The sequence below is a fragment of the Ips typographus genome, linkage group LG9 (genome assembly GCF_016097725.1).
Source record: "Ips typographus isolate SLU linkage group LG9, UJ_Ityp_2.0, whole genome shotgun sequence".
NCBI lineage: Eukaryota > Metazoa > Arthropoda > Insecta > Coleoptera > Curculionidae > Ips > Ips typographus.
The window spans coordinates 5,937,153-5,958,961 of NC_138430.1; the positions used below are offsets into that span (position 1 = coordinate 5,937,153).

The 21,809-nt window shown below is 36.1% G+C and overlaps 5 protein-coding genes and 1 long non-coding RNA gene across 14 annotated transcripts; 3 read left to right on the forward strand and 3 right to left on the reverse strand.

The window, feature by feature from the left end:
• The first annotated feature begins 152 nt into the window (after positions 1-152).
• On the forward strand, positions 153-9,218 carry LOC145734071 (uncharacterized). 3 transcript variants are annotated; one of them, XM_081987170.1, is made up of 7 exons: positions 153-308; positions 5,976-6,221; positions 7,386-7,497; positions 7,602-7,755; positions 7,816-7,975; positions 8,029-8,183; positions 8,235-9,218. In XM_081987170.1, exons 2-7 carry the CDS (start codon positions 6,053-6,055, stop codon positions 8,388-8,390), a joined length of 906 nt encoding a protein of 301 aa, XP_081843296.1. In that variant the 5' UTR covers positions 153-308; positions 5,976-6,052; the 3' UTR covers positions 8,391-9,218. The 3 variants fall into 3 exon arrangements, with proteins under 3 accessions (XP_081843296.1, XP_081843295.1, XP_081843294.1); XM_081987169.1 differs by lacking the exon at positions 153-308 and adding an exon at positions 1,757-2,105 and having other exon boundaries at positions 7,620-7,755; XM_081987168.1 differs by lacking the exon at positions 153-308 and adding an exon at positions 1,759-2,105.
• LOC145734076 (uncharacterized) lies at positions 559-1,521 on the reverse strand. Its single transcript, XR_014179336.1, has 2 exons — positions 964-1,521; positions 559-825 (listed from the first exon to the last, which is right to left on the reverse strand). It is a non-coding gene; the product is annotated as an uncharacterized LOC145734076 (long non-coding RNA).
• Positions 9,219-9,743: 525 nt separating the features above from the next.
• LOC145734065 (uncharacterized) lies at positions 9,744-15,837 on the forward strand. 7 transcript variants are annotated; one of them, XM_081987154.1, is made up of 9 exons: positions 9,744-10,304; positions 10,853-11,446; positions 11,563-11,688; positions 11,782-11,925; positions 12,082-12,294; positions 12,435-12,661; positions 12,783-12,974; positions 13,066-13,353; positions 13,894-15,837. In XM_081987154.1, the coding sequence occupies exons 2-9, from the start codon at positions 10,886-10,888 to the stop codon at positions 13,931-13,933; spliced, it is 1,791 nt and encodes a 596-aa protein (XP_081843280.1). In that variant the 5' UTR covers positions 9,744-10,304; positions 10,853-10,885; the 3' UTR covers positions 13,934-15,837. The 7 variants fall into 7 exon arrangements, with proteins under 7 accessions (XP_081843280.1, XP_081843281.1, XP_081843282.1 ...); XM_081987155.1 differs by having other exon boundaries at positions 9,746-10,304; positions 12,780-12,974; positions 13,906-15,837; XM_081987156.1 differs by having other exon boundaries at positions 9,746-10,304; positions 12,453-12,661; positions 12,780-12,974.
• Positions 15,838-15,910: 73 nt separating this feature from the next.
• Positions 15,911-17,970, reverse strand: Rpn3 (regulatory particle non-ATPase 3). Its single transcript, XM_081987160.1, has 6 exons — positions 17,693-17,970; positions 17,185-17,541; positions 16,758-17,135; positions 16,385-16,704; positions 16,218-16,335; positions 15,911-16,163 (listed from the first exon to the last, which is right to left on the reverse strand). The coding sequence occupies exons 1-6, from the start codon at positions 17,869-17,871 to the stop codon at positions 16,043-16,045; spliced, it is 1,473 nt and encodes a 490-aa protein (XP_081843286.1). The 5' UTR covers positions 17,872-17,970; the 3' UTR covers positions 15,911-16,042.
• Positions 17,971-18,134: 164 nt separating this feature from the next.
• Catsup (zinc transporter catecholamines up) lies at positions 18,135-20,169 on the forward strand. The gene is made up of 5 exons (XM_081987162.1): positions 18,135-18,556; positions 18,608-18,822; positions 19,248-19,428; positions 19,489-19,764; positions 19,818-20,169. Exons 1-5 carry the CDS (start codon positions 18,262-18,264, stop codon positions 20,033-20,035), a joined length of 1,185 nt encoding a protein of 394 aa, XP_081843288.1. The 5' UTR covers positions 18,135-18,261; the 3' UTR covers positions 20,036-20,169.
• A 25-nt stretch (positions 20,170-20,194) lies between these two features.
• On the reverse strand, positions 20,195-21,800 carry LOC145734072 (cysteine-rich venom protein-like). Its single transcript, XM_081987172.1, is given in 7 exon segments — positions 20,195-20,442; positions 20,742-20,935; positions 20,937-20,967; positions 21,018-21,163; positions 21,216-21,352; positions 21,408-21,574; positions 21,677-21,800. Coding segments are annotated over 6 exon segments (843 nt in total). The 5' UTR covers positions 21,499-21,574; positions 21,677-21,800; the 3' UTR covers positions 20,195-20,198.
• Between the last annotated feature and the right edge of the window lie 9 nt (positions 21,801-21,809).

Here is a 21,809-nt window from a genome sequence, read left to right on the forward strand (position 1 = left end):
AAAATCCTCTAAGCAGAAACTGGATTATCTGGAATATTAAATAAAGGAGTAAGGGACCAGAGGGCTATGTAGATTGCGCATGTGCCATAAATTCATGACCCTTCCTAAACCACCTTAAAACCTAAAGGAATCGTTTGGGTTTTTTACTAGTCAATAAACTAGGTTTATAGTGGCTTTGTTTATGTTTTTGTGGGGGTTTATTTTATGAATGGGGGCCACGTCGAGTATTTCTTCATTACCTCAAGATTGCAGAGAATAGGAATCGATTTTTTTGCTCATCTGCGTTCGAACAGATGCTGGCCTTACAGGTAGGTACCTTAAGAACAAATAAATGTGTATCATATTTCTGTAAATTATGGTTTTTGTTTTAGTTAGAAAAATGATAATTAAATATTTAACATTCTTTCTCTTCTGGTCATAAAACTAAGGGAGAAATACCCTCTAGTGACCATATTCATTAGGAAAGGGTCTTACCCCTGTAAATACCTGAATAACTTTTTTATATAAATATGACTCAATTGAGTCAATGTCCATCTAAAGTTCATTAAACTGGCCCTTAGATGAAACAATTTTTAATTAAAAGCAAATTTAAGTAGCCAGCATTTTAGTTTGTATTATTCGTGGTTGTGAGTAGTACGTGTAGAATTCGACTTAACTGCAACAGGTTTTGATTTCTCTGTGTGTTTTGGCTAAATAGATTTGTTGGAGCTATCCCGATAGACTTAAGAATTGCAGCCAAATTCTGGGTAGACAATTGCAAATCTGGTGTTTCTGTCGCATTCTTGGACACGCATTGGACTGATTCATTGGTTGCCAAACCATGACCTAAAATTATTGCCAAAAATACATTTATGAAAGCTTTTTTTTATTTCACCAGTTCCAGATATAATTTCAGCAATAGCTATAGCACCTGTAATGTTTTTTTTTAACTAGCTGGGCATGTTTAGACAAAAACATTCTTACCTTGTTGGCAATGGACACTTGCTAGCACAACAAAAATCAGAACACTGACAAACTTAATTGAAGTCATATTGTGACTGTGATGCTTTTGCTTAGTGGTCTCGCTTTTTTATACTGTACAAAGCTATTAAACTGTGATAGTCAAGATGAAAAGTGGCACGAAGTCCTATAACACGTGTTAATATTTATTAACTTGTTAATAAGTTATTTTAAATTAATGTTCCACAACATTTCAAACACACTAAAATTGCTTTAAATTGTAGACGTGTAGTCTTTTTTCTCAGATTGATTTACCGTGAAAGGTGAACGATCGCGTTATATGCCATGTTAAAAATATCCCCCAAGTCTTCAGATTGAAAGATAACAGGAAAACTTGCTGTTTAGTAGGAATTGAAGTATATGTAGACTCGTTTTTATTGCTTTAAAAGTCTGTTTATATGTGCATCAATTACAGTTTGTAATTGGTTAAAAAAGCAGCTTACCTTATTGGCGTTGACTGTTACTTTGTGGACTTACCATCAGAATTATCTTTTGACAAACATAATATGGGCAGTGACATTAACGGTATCAAAAATAGATGCACATTTTCTTTAGTTGGTAAATGTTAGCTCCAAAATAGCCCTCAGGCAAAGCTACAAGTTCGACGGCGCCCCCACTTTCAAAATTTATGAATGAAAATATACTAGTAGAAAGGGCGCCGCGGCGCCCAGCACCCACGCAGTCATCGTTGGCGTCGCACGTAAAGCGTCGCCACATTTTGTTTGGTCGTCGTCAGTCAGTGGGCTCTCATTTGTTTTCTATACACACCGTGACCGAACGCAGTTCGAATCAAAAATACGCGATCAACGTTAAAGTGAATTGTCGTGTTCAACTCAAATAAAAAGTGAATAATCACTGATTAATTAACTAAAATTAGTTTTATTAGACAATTGTTTTTACCAGTGAAAACGACCAGGTCGAATTTTCAACGCACTTTGACTCAAAGTCCAAATGTTTGTATGTTCAGTTGGTTAAGTGAAACTAATATGACGATGATCAGTTAGGGACATTGCCAAACTTTGGCTCGACCTCAACTATGCAAGCTAAAGTGAACGATTTATTGGACCCTTATGAGGACAACAGTAACAATTTTGATGAGATTAAAGGTAAACTTGACTATATTTGATTATTAACACCAAGAGAATTTTAATACCAAGATTCAAAATAAGCTCAAAATTGTTGTTTTTAAAAGACGCTCTTCTAATTTAATTAAATCAATGCATGGAACTACATATAGTAGTACTTGGCTATTATTACGTTCAAACTATAAGATACATAATTTTTCCAAGGTTAGTTATTTGCAATAAAGGTTACTTTATAAGGCGTGAAGGTTGTCGATGATGTTGAATTTTTTAGTACCTACTTATTAAACTTCATAGCAAAATTAACAACAAATTGATATTTTTAGTTTACCCTAATGTTTAGTGGGCCATTTAGTTGGAAGAATTTGTAAAGGTGACTCACAACAAATTAACATAAAACTGTTCAACACGTTAATTATTATGCTTTTCAACAAAAGTTTACTGAAAACTAGTTTTACATTAGAACAAAACTAAAACTCCAATTTTCCAGGTATCTCCAAGATGAAATTGGCGCTTAACGAGGCGTGTTGTTCTTTACTGCAAAACGCCTCTTCTTCATTTTTAAAAAAGATCATTTTCGGTGCGCTGGCCCGAAACCCCATTAACCTATCTCGGCTCCAACTTTATAGGTTAATGGTTCTAAACAGTAATTTGTTGTGTTTTTAAGTTGAAAAACCCGGTCAATGTTGATAATGAATATATGTAACTGTAGCAACGAAATTGAATACGTGATATGTAATTTTAAAACTGCTTCTACATAGCTAGTCAGGCTACCGATAAGCTTTGAAACATTAGATTTGTATGGTTCAAGGTTGAATTTTACTCGATAGATTTTAATAAATAATGTTTCTTCTGGTTTACAGTATTGATTTACCGTAAAACTAATTTTTTTTCTAACAGTATTTATTGTTTAAATAATGTTTAGTAAAGAATAACGTCCGGAATTGAATAAAGATATCCAGACGGATAGCAAACAAAAACGACTTCTATAGTCCATATTTTTTTAGCTGGAATTTTTCTCTTTTATTATCCAGAATAAACGACTTCCCACTTTAGTGGCCGTAATATCCTTCAATATTTCACAACAAACTTCTCCGAATTTTTCCTTCGGGAATACTCACCCTTTCGTTATTATGGGGTATTTATCGACAACAATGGCAGTATACGTAAATTCCGATGCCGAGAAAAAACAGGTGTAGTGTTCCAAAGCAGGTTTTCCCGTCTTGATAAATGGTCCGTTTTGTAGGCGGTCTGGTATTGAATTTACGCATTAAGCCCTTTTTCAAAGGCTCTAAAAAAAGACGTTAAAATATGCTTTTGTCAACCAACGTGCAAGGTTTAAACCACTATCACCAGTTTCATCCCAACACGTGTTGAAATCCCACTTTACCCGTTAACCCGGGATTTATGTCTGGATTACTCGCTCCGTTATTAATTTGAATGTCCGAGGGTCCAGTCCCTCACTAACTCATTACTTTCTCGTTGAAAACGGTAATTAGCCAGTATTCGGAAAGGAACGTGAGCTTGATTTATTTCCGTAGCTCGGTCCCTTTAAATAACTCAAATCCCTTGTAATCCAGAGAAATAAACAGCGCCAGAACTCTATTTGTTTCAAATTATAGTGGCGTGAATAAGTAGTAGACGCTCTGTCCTGTTTTAAATATGTTAGTTAAATAAGGAGAGTTGATCAATTACGTCATCTGTCACAGTTTCACATGACTACGTTTACACTAAAAATTTCTTGCAAATTTGTCACATTCGCATTCTACCCACTAAGCGCGTTTTATAAGCTCCAGTTTATTCAATATTTCATTTTGCTAGGGAGCGAATGGGCTTTTTAAAATCCAACCGCAAATTTATAAGAAAACGTGACTTTCCGCTATTCTTCATTGAATTTTGATAAATTGGTGTCGTAAGACGGCCCCGAATGAGAAACGGAAGACTAGTTTTCAATATTGGAACACGAAAATAGATAACACATAGATGCGTCTATGGACTTCAGTAGTATAATGCTCAGTAGATTAATGTGGTAACGAGTGATTTAAGGTAATGTTCAGGATACAGAATACAGGAGGGTTTTTACCAAATTAATCGTGTTGGACTGGAAATTTGAAAATAAAGCAAACAACTAAAGCTAAGTATACATGTGCATAAACATAAATCTCTGCACAGTGGATACACAATTGGTTTAAAAAACATGATACTGTTTATGATTTACGCAAATTGTCTGGACTGTACGCTCCTAAAATAATTTAGATCTGAATATATGATGCCTCAAAAAACAAGAACTACTTATTTACTGAAACTAATCTTTCTTTGAGGTAATAATCTACTTCTTGAAGTTTTATTTGGTGCATACACACACGCCGAGATTCTCAAATAAGACATTGAGGCCAAAATTAGCATTTTGATGTTCAAATATGTAATAGTGGCACGAAGTCGAAAGTGTGCAACATATAACGGAGTCCCTTACATTTCGTAGAATCCTGATTAAGTCTGGGATACTGTGCAGTGGAAAACGAATATAAAACGGGAGCGAATTTTCACTTAACCAAACTGGTGCAGGGTAGTAAAGTTGGACCAATTTTCGTTATGCCATTTCCGTGTGCCTGTGTCTAGTATTAAATTAAGCACATACATAAAAAAGGGCTCACCCTCGTTTTATAAGCGTTCGCATCTGTCCTGATATTTCCGGTTTGGAACTACTTTTATAGCATGTCCAAGTCTCATTTTTCAAACTGGCTGAGTATATTGTAAACGAAAATAGTTCTTTACCAATTTTTCTCGGAAGAACCACTTGCAATTTTTCAAACAGGAACAGACACGGCAATTTCAACGTTATATTGTAATTACTTCTGAAGCTCTCTTTTGTCAGTTTTCCAGAAAAGTTACTTTTTCTCAATTCATGGTTTACTTATTTTTCCTTTTGTTTTTATATGATTTTTTTTATTCATTAGAGCATACATTTGGAAATAAATTTATTAGTGTGTTGTTGGTTGGTTGAATATATTCGTGTACGTGTTATATTATTTATGAACCAAAGTTATATTTTTTTAAGTTTCTAGCAACGAGTTTAACCGTATTAAAATTCAATTCGGACTGAAATTTCGACCGTTCTTTATGAGAACCACTGTCGAATTTATTGGCACGAATTGCCTGCAGCAATACGGGGCAAAGGCATAAAATCTGTAGTAATTGTTGGACGGTTTCAAAATTAAGTCAAAGTGAACAGCAGACCCAACTACTAAATTGTAAATCTGGCAAGAAAGGACACTGGCAGGTAAATGCTCTCCCATCCCAAAGAAACATGAAATAAATCCAGTTTGGCCCATTATTCGAAAGCTTACTTATGTTCTATGTAAAATAGCATTCATAAAGTCCCCAACCACCGCATCTGCATTTACAGTTTCAATTCCAAGAGCCTATACCCAGAAAGTTTATGCAAAGCCAAGGAGCCCTTCAAAGAGGAAATAAGGGTCTGGGAATAAATTGCAAATTTAATTCCGTGTATTGTTTGATTTATTCCTCCAGACAGACTAAACGCGAAAAACGAATTAAACCATAATTGAACGTGACCGGCATTGTTCAGAACCTAGAAATGGCCGCCATTGTTTTTGCACTTATTTTTAGCCTGAGAGCGCCATGCAAAAAAAATGGGAGAAAGAATGGATTGGACAGGACAAAAATGATGGTGTACATGGAAATTTGTGTGCACTTTTTGGTTTAATGAAAACGGAAGAAACGGGTGTCGCCCACACGATATTCCTTTTTTCTGAGTGTTTTAAGTTGCTTCACATCTTATGGAGTCTTTATGGTAAAATACATTAGGATGGTGTTTTGTCTCAAAGGAAACTCCACTTTATAGTAGTACTAATGGTGTCAAATTTTTTTTAGGTGATTCTGGAACAATCACCGTTTTTTCGGGGGGCACGGCGGTCCTCCAGCGCCAATGGGTCACGCTGACGGCCGGCATGTGGTCCCCATCCGAAGCCAGCTCGACGCAACCTTTGGCGCCCCCTACCGGACGACTACCCGTACTAGCCGCGGTGTTTTGCGGGGCCGCCCTTGTTGTCGCCCTTACTGGGGCTTGTCTTCTCTATTGGTGCTGTGTGATGCCTCGTAAGGATAATAAACATTATTGTAAGTTGAAGTTGAATAGCAAAATTACGTCTCAATAAGACGTTCAAATGACGTGACACAATGACATATGACGTAACCTTTGACGTAGTCCGTAATATAACGTTGATGAGTTACCAAAGAGTTTCATAAGACGTATTAGGACGTTCTTTGTTAATATGTAATTTTTACTGAATATCTTATAACCGACGCCAGAGAACGTTACCCCTCTAAGTGTTATGATGACGAAACTATCCATTAATACTTAAATAACGTCTTCTGGCCGTATTTTGACGTCATTGGTCATAGTTTGCTAACTGGGATCACGGCAAAAGCTTTACCAAACACACCCTGTATCAAAACCAGCACCGTTGTGGGAGTGACATGCTTTATGTTTGACCTTTCAGCATCCATTTCCGGTTCAAAAATATGCCTTTTGGGATCGAGAACTTGAATGAAAATTAAATAAATTCAGTAATAAAAATGCGGGTCTTGTATGGGAAACTCGTAAACCGGCAATAAAACCCTCCCGATCGTGGATTGTCACTGCCCACGTAGGGCACAAACCTATCAACAGGCTTTACCTTTATTTCTTCATTTGCAAGGGGTTTATTAAAGTTTATTTAACTTTAAAGTTGCGCCCCATTTTCACGTCACAATGGCGATAGCAACAATAAAACTATGCAAGTTTAATGTTGTGACCCAGTGCATAATTATCCAAGCAAATGCTAAAGTACACAGTCACACATCTTTGTTGCAACTAATGGAAACCCATATATCAACATCACTTTTAGTCCCAAAGAGTACATTTGTCTTTATTTCACGAGTTTATCTAGAAAAGTTTTAAAACATCCATGAAGAATGAACAAGGGAGTTCATAGCGCGCGCAATATGCAAAACCCCTTAATAATGTTTCGATCATATTTCAATTAACTGAGCTTTAATTGAGTTTCAACTAGACGTGTGGGTGTTGCATACGTTGGAAACGTTCATATCCGTTTTCGAAGTGGTCTAGAGTCAGCTTGAGGCTGCAATTTAGCCCGCTATATTCACCCCTCGAGGCTATTTTAAGGTGCGTGGGTCATCAATTACTTCCCCTTCTTCAAAACTTGAATTTTTTTAAACAGTTAGAGAACTCTAATAATGCAACCATTCATCAAGGTATAATTGGACTAATTTTTCTTGTAGGTTTACGAAAAGTAGGGCCAAACATGTCAAACTCCTCAACCCAGGTGCCTGGAAATCCCCAACCGCCTCCGTATCCTGTCAGTCACACTGCAGTGTTTGCAGAACAAAAAAGGTACACAAAATACTGTTATTGTAATATCAATTTGTCCACAATAATTTATTTTAAAAAAGCAGAAATATTTTTTTAAACAAATTGACACTGGGTTATAAATAAAGGTGTGGTTGGGGGTATAGTAATCGTTTGATCGCTGGTGGTGGTCCACTTCAACCTAATCCCTGGTATACAGGAAGAGTAATCGGAGGTCCTCAATGCACTCAATGCCCTGGAGTATGCCCTGTACCGAGAAGTAGCAGCAATCCAGGAACTCAAGTATATTAATAAATAAATAAATTACTAAATTCCATACTCTATAATCAAATTCAAATGTAGTCACATCAGCAGCACAGTTTGGGTTCGACAAGAAAACAACGACCGATGAGTCAGCCGATACCATCAAACGTTGAAGTAAATGGAGACTCAAACTCCCATCAGCAACTACCAGAAATATCCGAATTTAGTCCCAACAGTCCACAATACGCGTCTAGCAGCAGTAAGTATAATTATACCAAGACAAGTGTAAAAATAAACAAATATTTCATGTAGTTTTGGACGAAGTGGGTTGTAATAAAATGGGCGAAGATGGAGAAACATCAAATAACGAAGAACCCACGCTGAAAACCAGAAGTCTCCCAGCTTGGGTTCGGTCGAAACCCAGACCCTTATCAACCGAGGACGATCTTAATGATCTTTACGCCAAAGTAAGTTATGCACCAAGTGTGTGAATGATTTTCTTACACTCTTTTTTGCAGGTCAATTTTAGTAAAAAACGAAAAAACCGCATGCGCAACGACGAAGCTGCCATTATAGCTCTCAGTAAGTCCCGAAGTCAGTTCCTGCACAAAGATACTGACTCTTTGGTGGATAACGAAGCTGTAATCGTGTACGATGAACGAACTGCTTTATAAACTCAATTTTCTTCTTGATATGCTCCTTTTTACCATAAAATTACTTCACATCCACACATTAAGTACATGTCTAAAAATATCATTTGTTTCATATCAGATATAAAAGTAAACACGACATTTCTTTTTGATACCAAAGATGCAGATTTATTCTTTAACTCTACGACTTTTTGAAGGTAGACTTATAATAATAATTGTTTTCTGTGATAAAATTCCCAAATACTTATGTATATGTAGGACTTATAATATAGTAATTGTAAAAGTATTAATAAATAATTCTTGTTAAACATTTTTAAAATTTGACCGATTTTCTCGAAGTTATTAAACTGTTTTAACTATACCAGATAATGTAATTGACTTGAAACAGTTTATTATCCATTGCCAATGTTGTGATTTAACATAAATTAGGATAAAAAACTGATTCAATGAAAATAAAAAATACGGCATATAAATAAAAATTATATAAAAATAACAGCGCACAGAATTTCATATTCTATTAGTACAATAATGGCAAATGATGAGTTAAGTAAGTATTATAAATTTTCTTTCCCAGTCCTCTTTTTACATAGAACAGTAGGGTTTCATAAAAAACCGCAAATTTTTTGCTCTTTTTTATGCAAATCCGATTTCAAATCATTGGTACACAAGATGCCCCATTTAGAACGAATAAAGATCCAACCAATCCAGCATTTTACGAATTTTCTACGCTCTTAGATCTTATTGGTGTTTTAATATAAAACTACAAAATTATAATTTAAAGCTAGTAATTCGATAAGAAAGTACCATGTGAAACCTTTTATAGATAATGAGAATAAAAAGTTTTAATTAAAATACGCTTTTCAATTTACTGTGGTGCCTGAGAAAGCATCATAAAATAAATGTTGTGGTTTGATTCTTCATTAATGTGACGTCATCTGATGGCCCCTCTATCAAAAACTTGAGTTCAATGATGCTGACAACTTTCAAAGTCACGTGCCCATTTACACAAAATAGAATCTGAAATCACATGACCAACTAAAACAGGATTGTACCAAGGGGACGCCACCGGCCACAGCTTTATGTGATTTTTTTCTCAAACACAACTTTAATCCAAAAAAACTATTTAATTCCGCTAATTACATTACTAAATTAACAGCTAGTTTAAGTTTTTAGTGGGGAAATATACCTACTAAATTTTAATATCCTTAGGTTAGGACGTTTTGTTAGAGAGTTGGAGTGAATTACTTTTATGCACATCCAAAAACAATAATTATCATAAGTTAAACAGGATTAATCAAAGCCTGTTTAGTCTACTTATAACATTTTACTAAATGTAATAAATTTCAAATTTGTGTTGGAAGATGGATTCTGGGGAGTTTCGGATGTTAAAAAATTAGGTCAACGCAAATCGTCATTATAAAGTTCAACCAGACGAATTGATTGAACAATCTAAGACGGAACAATGTTAATTTCAGTGATCAGGGCATATTTTCATAAAGGTTTAGTCAAAGAATTCACTGAAAAATTACTTAAAAATTAATAAATAAAGTACCGAATTTTGAACGCATGCTTTTTGCCGCCATTTATCCATCAGATGTTGATAGTTGGATGTCGGTGTGTGTGCTTCATTTTTCCAATTTATCTCCTATGTGGATTTTCACAAGATTGTTCGTAAATACGCGTTAATTTGCTTAATTTTGCCGATTTCACGATAAAAATCCAATCGTACGAGACGTATATCCACGCCAAATTGGTCAAGAAACGAATTCCTTTCAAAGTCAGTGTCAGTGAGTCCTTTTTGGCGTAAATATTTTCTGGTAAAATATAAATCAAAACTGTCCCGTTCGTTGATTATTAGCAGTCCGCGTGCTTTCGGGATCGGCTAATGTCCTTCGAATTCATCCCTTGCGTTTTGTTATGTTTTTGAATGCAGCGGATGTAAGTATCCCATATTTTTTTAGGTTATGTCATTTGCTGTTGTAAAATGGCCAAAATCCCTGTACTGATAATGTTATAAGCAACAGAGAATCATTAAAGTTACTAATTGATCACGATTAATTACGTTATCAACGTCACATATTCCAGATGTTGTCTTAAGCAGGTGTATCTAGCTGATATGGGGGTTCTACATGAAAAGGCTCATTGCATGCAGTTTATGTTGATAGAACAAATTTTTAGTGACACAACATTCAAGTTGGTATGATAGCTATTTAACTGGTTATTTGTGAAAATTCAACTATAATAATTTTTTTGCTTTACTGTGTCATTTTCTACAGCCTGATGTTTAAAACTTGATCACCATAAGAAATATTATATTCTGTGATTCATTGTGTATGTTTTGTATTGTATAGGATTTCCCATAAATACCCTGACTGTTTATGAGGTGGCTAAAAAGCAAACCTAACTTGAAATAATTTGTCTACTAAACTTTCTACCATTTTAAAATACTAAGCAGAAATAATTAATTTAATTTCCGTCTCTTCTAGAAATTTGGCTTGTGACATCAATGTGTTCTGGAGATGGTGTGTAAGGAGGAAGTATTGACATGGTTTAAGGACTTGGATAGTTATAAACGGATAGATTTATTATGTGAACTGATAAACATGTGTTTACCGTTCGAGTTACGTTTCTTGGGCAGCTATGTGGAGGAGACGGGAAAACACAGCTACCAGGAGCTGAGACAGCAGGCATTGGCCGCCAACGACGTGGATAAGTTGGACAAGGATCCCAACTTGAAAAGTCAAAGATTGAGCGACGAAACGGTGCGGCATCGGATGCTCATCAATGTGTCTCTGTTAAAATCTAGAAATTACAACGTTGCCAATTGGTATTCGAAAAATTTCTTGCGGACAGAGCACGTGGAGGTTCTTGTCGCGAAAGAAAAGGACGAACTAGTGCAAAATGAACTTTTGTTGTTGTTTACGATGGCCGCGCGACATCCGGCCTTTAGTTTTGAACAAAAGGAATTTTACAATCGTATAGTTATGCAGCTTTATGAATTAAGAGAGAGGGCTAATAAGTTTAGTACTTACAGGTTTCCTCCAGGATTTGAGTATCCAAATGTTTATAGGAATCTAAAGGTGAGGTGTTTGAGTACCATTTTTTAAAAATTATGAAATTTTAACAGCTGCTTCTGTGATTTTCATTTTTATGTAATTTTTTTATGAATCAAAGAGTTAAAAGATCTATTGTTTAGGCTCAAGAAGGTGTCCAGTTTTCAATGGGAATGCCTCTGCATCCACAAGGATTTCCTCCTCACTTGGATTATATGGGTCATTTCCGGGCTGGATGGCCTGGTATGCCTTGTGGCGCACCTACAGAGGTTACTAGACTTTTTACCTAATTCAAAATAAACGTTTAACCAATCATGCAACTTATTTTTTGTAACAATTGGTCAATGTGTTTTATTGTTCAGGTACCCCCTTTCTCTCATCTCCCGCCGCCTCCACAACCACCAACGTCACCCCTAGTCAGTTCGCCAAGCCAGTCTCGATGCGGGTCTCCTCGGCAAGTTTCCAGGACGCCGGCTTATTCTGTGTTAACGTCATCAGCACCCACAGTAAGTAAAAAAAATTAAAATAGGTGACTTGACTGACTGACTGTGAAGTATTTCCGTAAATTACAACACTGTTTATAGATTTTGATTGGTCAAAAAGTTGATGTTATTGACCAATCACAAACTATGCTAAAAATAAAAAAAACATAATTTTATCAGGTGTCTGTGCCGGTAAATATGACGGGTATATTGGCGCCAGGTCTTCCAGGGCCGGTGCCCACCTCGGTAATAATGACGGCACCAGTGACGTCATGTCTACAACCTACAGTTCCTATAGACGCTATGGGTCCTCCTCCTCCTTTGGGCCAGCCCTGTCAAACGTCTCCAATGTACAGTCAGGTTAAACCTGTTCCGCCATTGGACAATGACGAGGTATAGTGAATCTTATTAATATTGGGTTACTATGAGTTTTTTTTTAAATTTGGTACAGTAGCAAATTCAACCATATTTTTGGTACGATTTGTAGCAATGTGAAATCAGCAGGTTTGAAGTTTTACTATTTATTTATTCAGTTGAACACAACTTTGAAGGAAGAATCTCCGCAAAAACCGCCCCCGCCACTAGTCAACGCTTGGTTGGGAGCGGCACCCGTCAATCCGGAGTCTAAACAGATTAACGGGTTGCGGATAGCGCCTTCCTTTCCGCCAGCGGTCAATCCTCTAAGTTCGCTGACGGATCAAATCCAAACGACGATGACGTTGACGGACGAGAGTTCGCATTGTCACTCGTCCAGTAGCAGGTACAAAAATAAATTTATTTAATTTTCAATGCAAGTTAAGTTTAATTATTGTAAACAAACCTTGACAGTTTCCCGTTTTTAAGTATCCCAAAATGTTTTGGATAATATAATTTTTCAGTAGTCCTTTACAAACACCTCCTGATACACCATCAAATTTGGCGCCCAGCACGCCGCTGGTTTTTCACCGCACCCCACTGGACAAAGCCAGGGTGAACGGCATACCGAACTACCCCTCGTCATTTGGAGGCACAACGTCACCTCCTCCTCCACAATCTTATGCACCTCCATTTACTTACGCGGTGCCTAATCCAAGGTAATAGATGATATAATAATAAATTATGCTGTCTAATAGTATAAGCGATTCAAAATGGACTTTGCTTATTATTCTTGCAATTCTATTTCAGGTTTTTCTCAAACCCGAATTTCCGACCTCCTGTGACGACCGTGTTTGGTCAGTTCGGCCCGAATCAGCAGTTTCAAGGGGCCCAAACGGGAGACGGTGTCCCGCCATTTCACCATCCCTATCAAGTGCCGTATTTGTCCTTGTTTTACTCCCTGCCCGCCCCCCACACTGCTGTTACGTTGCCAGCGGCTAACCAACCCGGTTGCTACAATTGCGGGGCGGCAGGACATCTGGGACAAGACTGTCCGCAACAGAATATCGACGATATCACCCAGAAAAACTCATATAGGTAAGGTAAGCGTAGTTTTTGACTTATACTTTATCATTTTTCATGTGTACAGGGTGGGCAAGTTTCAATGTTTCTATAAGAGATCTCACCTTAGTCTCAATGTGTTTTTTTGAGTTATCACATAAAGTTAAAGAAGGTACCTTTCTTACACCGTCAAAGACAATTTTTTTCTCTTTAAAATGAGCTATTACATGTTGCCTTTCGTTTTGTTATGTACTGAGTCAAATCTATGGAAAATGGAATGGAATCTATGGGAAAAAGTGTCAGAATAATGTGAAATTTATATTTAGCTTCAAACCAAGTCACCAACAAACCTTGCATTCGTTTTCACGCTCCATAGAGCGAGCAACACACACATACAAATCGCTTGTAGATCCAAGTTGGTAGAGCAAATTTACCATAAAAAAAGGACCTGAAAAAGCATTTGAAAACATTATTATTTATTTTTGTATGTGTGTTTTCTGTTCTCTGTGTGTAAATTTCTCATTTTATATCATGCTGATAGGCACTTAACTCGATGTAAGAACGATTATTTTTCAGCGTTGATTTTAGTCCAGGAAACTCGGATAGCGAGAAATGAAATAGGACCACGGAACCCCATAGAAGATCCGTGAAATTGGCACACATAGTTCGGTGTAAATATCCTATCTAGAGACTTGCGTGGATCGTGTTGTAATTTTAAGCAGAAAAATGAACGAAAGGTCTTAGTTTGCAAGGCTGGAACGAGTTTTGGGCGATCCTAGGGCGGCGAGGAGCTGATTTTAGCTAGTTGGCGTCCGGTCGCGTTTTACAGAACATTCCAACAAGTATGGAGAGAATATAAGCCTAATGTTTTTGCCAAATTGAGTGTTTTTAACAAATGTTTCATCCACGTTAAATATTACTTCGTTAAGTACAAACTTTTTTTTACGATTTTACTTGAATTTTATAGTAAATATTGAAATTATCAGTTTGCCAACCAATGAAATCAGCGTCTCTCTTTTCCCTGCGACCGTTCTGGGTTGGCAGTTAAAACGGATTGTACCAAAAAAAACTCCCTTTTACTATAGGGTAAAGTAAACCGATTTATTGTTACGATTATTGCTGTGATTGGGGAGTTTAATCTGTTTTTTTCTTTGAGTGTGTTTTCCAAATGTTATAGTTTCATTTTAGTATTTACGCTGTTAGCCAATTAATTTTTTTAAAGTATTTTGTGACAAGTATATTGTTGGCTGTTTGCAGGATTTTATTTATATTGGAAACAGTACCAAACTGTACCTACTCAAAGTCAGTGTATATTATTTATTATGGAGCTAAACTATGAACTTATTTACCTTCATTATTCAATCCTAACATGTTTTGCTCCTCAAATTCTTACGTTGAATCTCTTATAGCAAAAATTAAACAGTTTTTCAACATTATCATAAAAAAATTGTGTTAAAATTTTCTGCTGCTATAAAAAAGTAGCCTCAGGGCTTTTCCTTATCTGCTTTTATTTTGATCAGAGTTTTATTATTTCAATCCATAGAAAAATATATTTTTTTAATTTTTCCTCTTCTTATAATTACTGCAAAAGCAAATATATTTTAGCTAAAGTACGGTTCTGTGTACGTATGTTCTGGACCGTACAGAATGGATTATTGGAAAATTTAAAACTTTGTTGGTTAATGAAGCCAACGTCCATTGTCAAAAACAACAGGCATTGCCCTCATTGATTTTACAGCCTGAAAAAAATTGTAAAAAAAGCAGATGGGAAATCTAAAACTGAGTGCTAACACTTCCATCTTTGTTGTTTGTTTAAACTCTGCTTTTTTCCAGCGGTCGAAGAATCAAATTGCCATATATTATTGTATTTCATTTTTTTATATTTATTTTGTTGTTTTGTTGTAATTTTGTTATTTTTTACATGTGTTTTGTCAAATCAGTAACGGCTTTTTTTATTGCTTTTGTAATACTGGATATGCTCTTGGTTAGCAAACCAGTCCGTATATTATATATATTTTGTTAAAATCGAATTGGTGATATTTATTTTTTTAATTAATAAGCCCGAGTGTACACTCTGACGCCGTTGTCAGAAAAAGAACGCATAAAACAGAAGAAACGGTCACTTGTCCTTTTTAGGGTTTTCCCTTCTACGTTAACAGTTTTATGGGGCCATTTTAAGTACCGCAAAATATTTTTGGAACAAAATCTTGCGTTTTTGTGATTTTGTAGTTTGCAATAAACCTATAATTCCAAATAGATCAATTGAAAAATCATTTCAAAGAAGCAATATTTAAGTGCTTTATGGTTGTTTAGTTGGAGCGTGAAACTGTTTGGGTGGATACTAGGAAAACCGGATAGTTTAAGACTCGCGCGTCTTTGTACATTATCATTCTGGTTCTGTAAATAATAATTTATAGTATACAGTGAAGTTAATATTTAAATATTGATATATTTATAATACAATCAGTTTGACTGAAGGTTTAACTTAAATCGAGATTAATAAAGAGTTTTTCTAACAAATTAATTGCTTCATTTAGACCTTAATTGGGGCTTTCTTAAAGTAAAATTTACCCAAGAAAATCACAAATGTGTGTATTTTTTAAATTCATTCTGAAAAGTTTTATTTATATACTCAAAGCCTTTTGTTACATACTTATTAAAAGGTGTTTATGCTAATTGTAAAATGTATTTCAAATATAAATACTAGTGATAATGAAAAAAACGTTTAGGGAAAACCATCATCATCTTCTTCAGCCATTTCCTTAGCCAGTTCAAGATCCTGCGCTTCTCTTTCCCTTCTTTCCTCCGCACTTTCCAGTTCCTTGCCGTAAGCTTTAGGCGGATATCTAAAAATTACCAGTGAGAAACAAGATTCACAGATATAAATTGGTCGTAGTTACCTCATCGCCTTTACACTTTGATTATGTAGGTCTAAACAGAAGGAAATCCTTTGATGGAAAGCCATTTGCGGTTCTTTAGTGCAGTAAATGTCCATACTCTCTTTACTCCTCATATAACCTGTACAAAACGTTTAGACAAATTGGAAGATAGTAGAAATGTGACTAACCTCCTTCTGGATCTAAAGTGGCTTCAATAACTCCATCTCGAATGGCTTTAGCGACGATAAATTCTGCATCTTCGGCAGAATCAAGCCCCAATTTTTTTGCGATATCTTGGGGGGAGATTCTGGAGTAAGACAGTCCAATACTCCTAATCGCTGTCTTAATGACGTTGTGGCGCAACCGCAAAATCAAAGTGTAAGTGTGATCTTGCCGGAATTGCGGCCCGAAATTCTCTAAAACCTCACCGAAACGATGTAGATTACCCATGCGTACAGCTTGCGTCAATTGGAAGTAAGGACCTAGAGAACGACGCATGGATGCTTGCCTAACAACAATTCACATAAATTTTTTATCATTCTTTGAAAAACAAATAATCACCTAAAAACTTGTCTTTCAGGAATGTCACCCAAAAGCAATTCAACCACGACCAACAACTTTTGGACGGTTTGTCTGAAGCCAACAGCCGTGTTTTGGGGTGCTTTACGCATAGCCTGCACCAGATGTTTATAGGCCACACTGTATTCTAACCTGGCTGCCTTGATGCGTCCCAAATAATACAAAAATCTAGCCCATTCATTGTTACTAGCAGTTTCGGGAAAAACACACTTGGAAACCAATTTATCAGCTTGATCATACAAGGAGTAGTGTAGATAGTTTCTCAATAAACAGTTAATCAATACCGCCTGGCCTTCAAAGTCATTGCGAAGAGTTGCTGTACGTAAACGGGCGTGTAGAAATGCGCGAATTGTATCCAACCTAATAAGTTTATTTTTTAATTTCAAGACAGAAATTGGGGTTTACATACTTGTCAGTTAACTCTGCTACTCTTGAATGGTAGAAATAACATTTAGCCGCGACCAAATCTATAGTCCTGCGATTTTGACTGGTAATTTTGTTCATCAAAGTCTGAGAACACCTGGCTGCCTCTTCCAGTTTGTTAGTATCAATCAGTCTCACCACAATCAGCAAGTGAATGTAAGCATCAACTTCCGGTACCGGACTTTTGGTCGCCGATCTGGTCCTTGTTTGAGAACTGTCTATTTCACTTGCAGCTTCTTCAACAAAGGATAATAGAGGTTCCCTCTCAGAAGGAGGATACAACTGATTGATCAAACCACGCAGAACGACGCCGTTTAACTTCCTTCTAGTGTTTGGTAAACATCTACAAATAGAAATATGTCCATTAAGACCCTTAAGTTTTATTTAAACCTGGTATTTTAGAATTAGAAACTTTTCTGTCACACATATTATCACCTTCCAAGTTAAGGGTGTTATAAATTGTTCGTTTTTAATTCATTTAATAAAATACGTACCTTAGAACTCTAAGAATAAACCTGTTCTCTTTACTGGACACAGCCTTTTCAATCTGCCTGGCATGTTCCCTGATTTCCTGGAGGCTTTGCAGATCGGCGTCCCTTTTGCTGTCACCGGCCTCGGGCCCTGGAGGGCTATCAGCGCTCTTCATTTCCACGTCGTTTTCAACCAAAACCATTTCGCTTTGTTCAATTTAAATAACTACCAAAACCAAAACTATCCACAGATGATTCTGCAAAATTGAAAATTGCTTTTGACTTTTGACGAGCTGTTGTTTTTTGTTTGATAGAGGTTAAGTAAAACGTCACTGTCACTGTCGAACGTCAATGCTAATGTTTACGGTAGAACGATAGCTTTCTCTGTCTGTTACATAGTTAGAGCGAGTGGGAAACATAATATAACTGATTTTTGGTAGTGTTATTATAATATACACGTCACTGATGTAGTCAAGCAAAACATAACCTACAAAACAAAATTCTAAAGTTGATAAACATGTACTTTTAACAATAAACTTGATTAAAATTAAGTTGATAACAGTTTTTGACTGAAACAAAAGCATCAACTAACAATGTTAAGTGTAAAAACTTTGTTTGCGATTTGTTTAGTATTAAGTTGTAGTTTTAATAATGTATTTGGGCAACATGCCCACGTCCACGACGACCACTATCATGAGCACCACGAGCACGATCACAATCCCTCTTTTAAGTATTCTAAAGAGGCCAACGAAGCTATTAAACGAGCCTCCCATGATCACACTGCCAAACCAAAACCATTCACATGGGACACTCAACAAGAGCTGTGGTTGTATGCCATGGGTTCAACATTGATTATTAGTGCAGCACCTTTTTTTATCCTATTTCTAGGTAGATTTGGTAGTTACTTTTAAAAACTTGTAGTAAACATCATTTTTACAGTTCCTCTTCACAGTGCAGATAAAGATGCACCTCTGTTGAAGGTTTTGCTGGCATTTGCCTCTGGTGGTTTACTTGGTGATGCATTTTTACATTTAATACCTCATGCCACTTTAGCAGTACAAGAAAACTCTGACCATGGACACCATGATCATGGTCATCATGGTCATAGTCATGGTGGAGGAGATGAGGGGGAAGAACATTCACATGACATGTCTGTAAGTTTTTTCAGATGTTGAAAACTGTTTATAAATTTCAAATTTAGATAAATGTGCTGTAAAATAGGTTGTTTGGAAGAGTTTAGTTAGTATTATTCTAAGGTATTATTAGGTACCAACAATTTTGAAACTTTGGTGATTGTGAGCCATAGTCAGAGACTCCCATACTTAAATATAGAAACTTATATTGTTATACAATTTAAATATGCAATTAATCTTTGTTGGGAAATGTAGGTTTAACTTGCTCATAGGGACTCAGTATAGGTTACTAATAGATTAAGTGATATCTGATTTTAGACAACCAGGCATTCTTTGACATTGAAGCAATATACCAACAACTAGTGTGTTTAGTCAGTTTTTTATTGTTATTTCTGGTACAATTTTAAAAAAAATTAATATCATTTTTTTATTGTTTAATCTGTTAGGTTGGACTTTGGGTACTTGCCGGCATTGTCGCTTTTCTAATTGTCGAAAAAACTGTCCGAATTTTAAAAGGCAGTCATGGACATTCTCACGGGTCTTCTGCACCAAAGGCAGATGATAAAAAGGGTAACGGAAATAAAAAGGACAAACCTAAGTCCAAAGACTCAGGGAGCAAAGAAAGAGGTATTTCCAATAATTACTTATTAATAAAATATAGCAGCACTGAAAGTTTGTTATTGTCAGTTACTAGCACAAAACCTCAAGAACCACATCACCAGGAAATTAAAGTGGCTGGGTACCTAAACTTAGCTGCGGATTTCAGTCATAATTTCACTGACGGTTTGGCAATTGGTTCCTCATATTTGGCCGGCAACACTGTAGGCATTGTGACCACAATAACAATATTATTACACGAAGTGCCGCACGAGATTGGAGACTACGCCATTTTGCTACAAAGTGGTGTATCTAGGAAGAACGCCATGTTATTGCAACTGACCACGGCTTTAGGTGCTCTTGCTGGTAATTTCTGTTCAATTTGGAGTATTAAGGGCTTTTAAGAAAGGTTTTTCTAGGTACCGCAATATCTTTGATCGCCCAAAACAATGCTGGAGTAATGGCGGCAGCTTGGATTTTACCATTTACTGCCGGTGGTTTTATTTATATTGCTCTGGTGTCTGTAATACCTGAACTGTTGGACGAGGTTAAACCCAGTTTTAAACAGAGCATTTTGCAAATATTTTGTATGTTGTTAGGGGTTGGAATGATGGTTCTTGTGGCTGAGTTCGAGTAGGCTGTCATATTTTTTAAACAAAAGGTCATTTATATGTTGTATTTTTATATTTTGGTCTTTTTTCACATTTTGGTGATTTCTACTTTTTTTATTGTGTACTTTAAGTACAGAAATAAATGTGTGTAAAAGGCAAAGGTATGAAGTTTTACAGAAAAAGTACAGTTTAGTCGTGAATTTTATTTGAGCAGGTACAAGTGGCCTTACAAAATTCAGCGCGTTGTTTACCTTTAGTCGTGTGGGTTCTGCACAACCAGCCTGGATGTATAGTGTATAGTGTTTTGCAGTTAGCCCAGATATCAGCGACGTCACAAGGATTTAAACATAGTTTTTTACTGCAGTTTCTTTTGCACAAGCTGCAGGGGTTGCCTAATTTATAAGGAAAAGATGTTTTGCCTGGTCGATTTCCTCTGAAATGCAAATAGTCATATCCAGTTAGTTTACAACTTTATCTTTTATGTAGAACATTGGGTTAAGTCAATTTTCTGTGAAATCAAATACACTTAAATTATGTCTCGCCCCATATATTATGGATGATTTTATAGTTGGTTCTACTATGATAAAAAGGCAATAGAGAACTGTATTACAAATTCGTAATACTTTTATAAGCTTTACTGGAGCTTGAAATGATGCTAAACATGTAAGTTTGCTTGCTTTGCTTACTTGGACTTCTAATACAGCACAGTTATGAGCACAAAATGAAACTTACATGGGGCAATAATTGCAAACATAATTAAAATATGTCCGTTTCTGTCCAGGAATAACTGTTCCATTTTTAGACAAGGTCTCTTGATGACATTTTGACAATCCACAACCAAGTTCGTGACTTGCCGCCCATACCAACTGGGTATAATGGCCTACCAGAGTCAGATTGTTCTTTTCGCCGTACTTAAAAGCGTTTTTTTTCCAGCCACCAGGTTTCTATAGCAAAAAGCCTACAATTTGTTTGGTCTTTTTGCTTATTGGTTCAATCTGTGGTACTTACCATGGGACTTTAGTGCTGGCTATAAAAATATTTTGACCACATGATCCGTACCCATCCACCTGTCTGCCTAGGGGGCTATCGTGGATGAGAAACTTGCATTTTTCCGCCCATTTTTGAGCAGCTCGTGCTGCACCTTCATGCCATTTCTATAAAGAAAATTCTTAAAATTATAATTATCACAAATTGGGTTACACCCACCATTTTCAGCATATTACCAGCTTTCGGATGCACTTTAGTTCTAAAAAAGTTGTGGTACATGACTATTTTGTCTCTGACCCTTTGCCTTTCAGGGCTTATAGCCCTATAAGGTAAAATGTCACCCATTAAACGTGGACCTAAAGTTAACATTTAACAACAATCTTATAGAAATTTTCACATCATTATACTTACGTCTATGCGGATTAAAATGGCTAAAGGGCACTAAATACGGTAAGGTAACTAAAAGCACCACAACAATCAACAAACAGTGATGATTTGGCATTGCAAAAAAAATAAGAAAACTTAATAAAAATTGCGTCTTTGCTTTTATAATCAAATGTAAATTTCTTCTTGGTCACCTAAAATTCATGCAAATGACCGTTACGTATGAGAAACAGGTAAAAGTGTGCAAATGTCTTTAGAATCATTAAACCTTTTTGGGCAAGTAAAAAATTACTTACGTGGAAATGCTCTAAACTCAATAGTAAATTGGACTGTGTGGTATAAAGTACCTCTGGCATGGTTAAGTCTAAACGCAAATGCACCGTTTATTAAACAGATTTTTTTAACCTATTTAGCTTTCACGTCAATTTA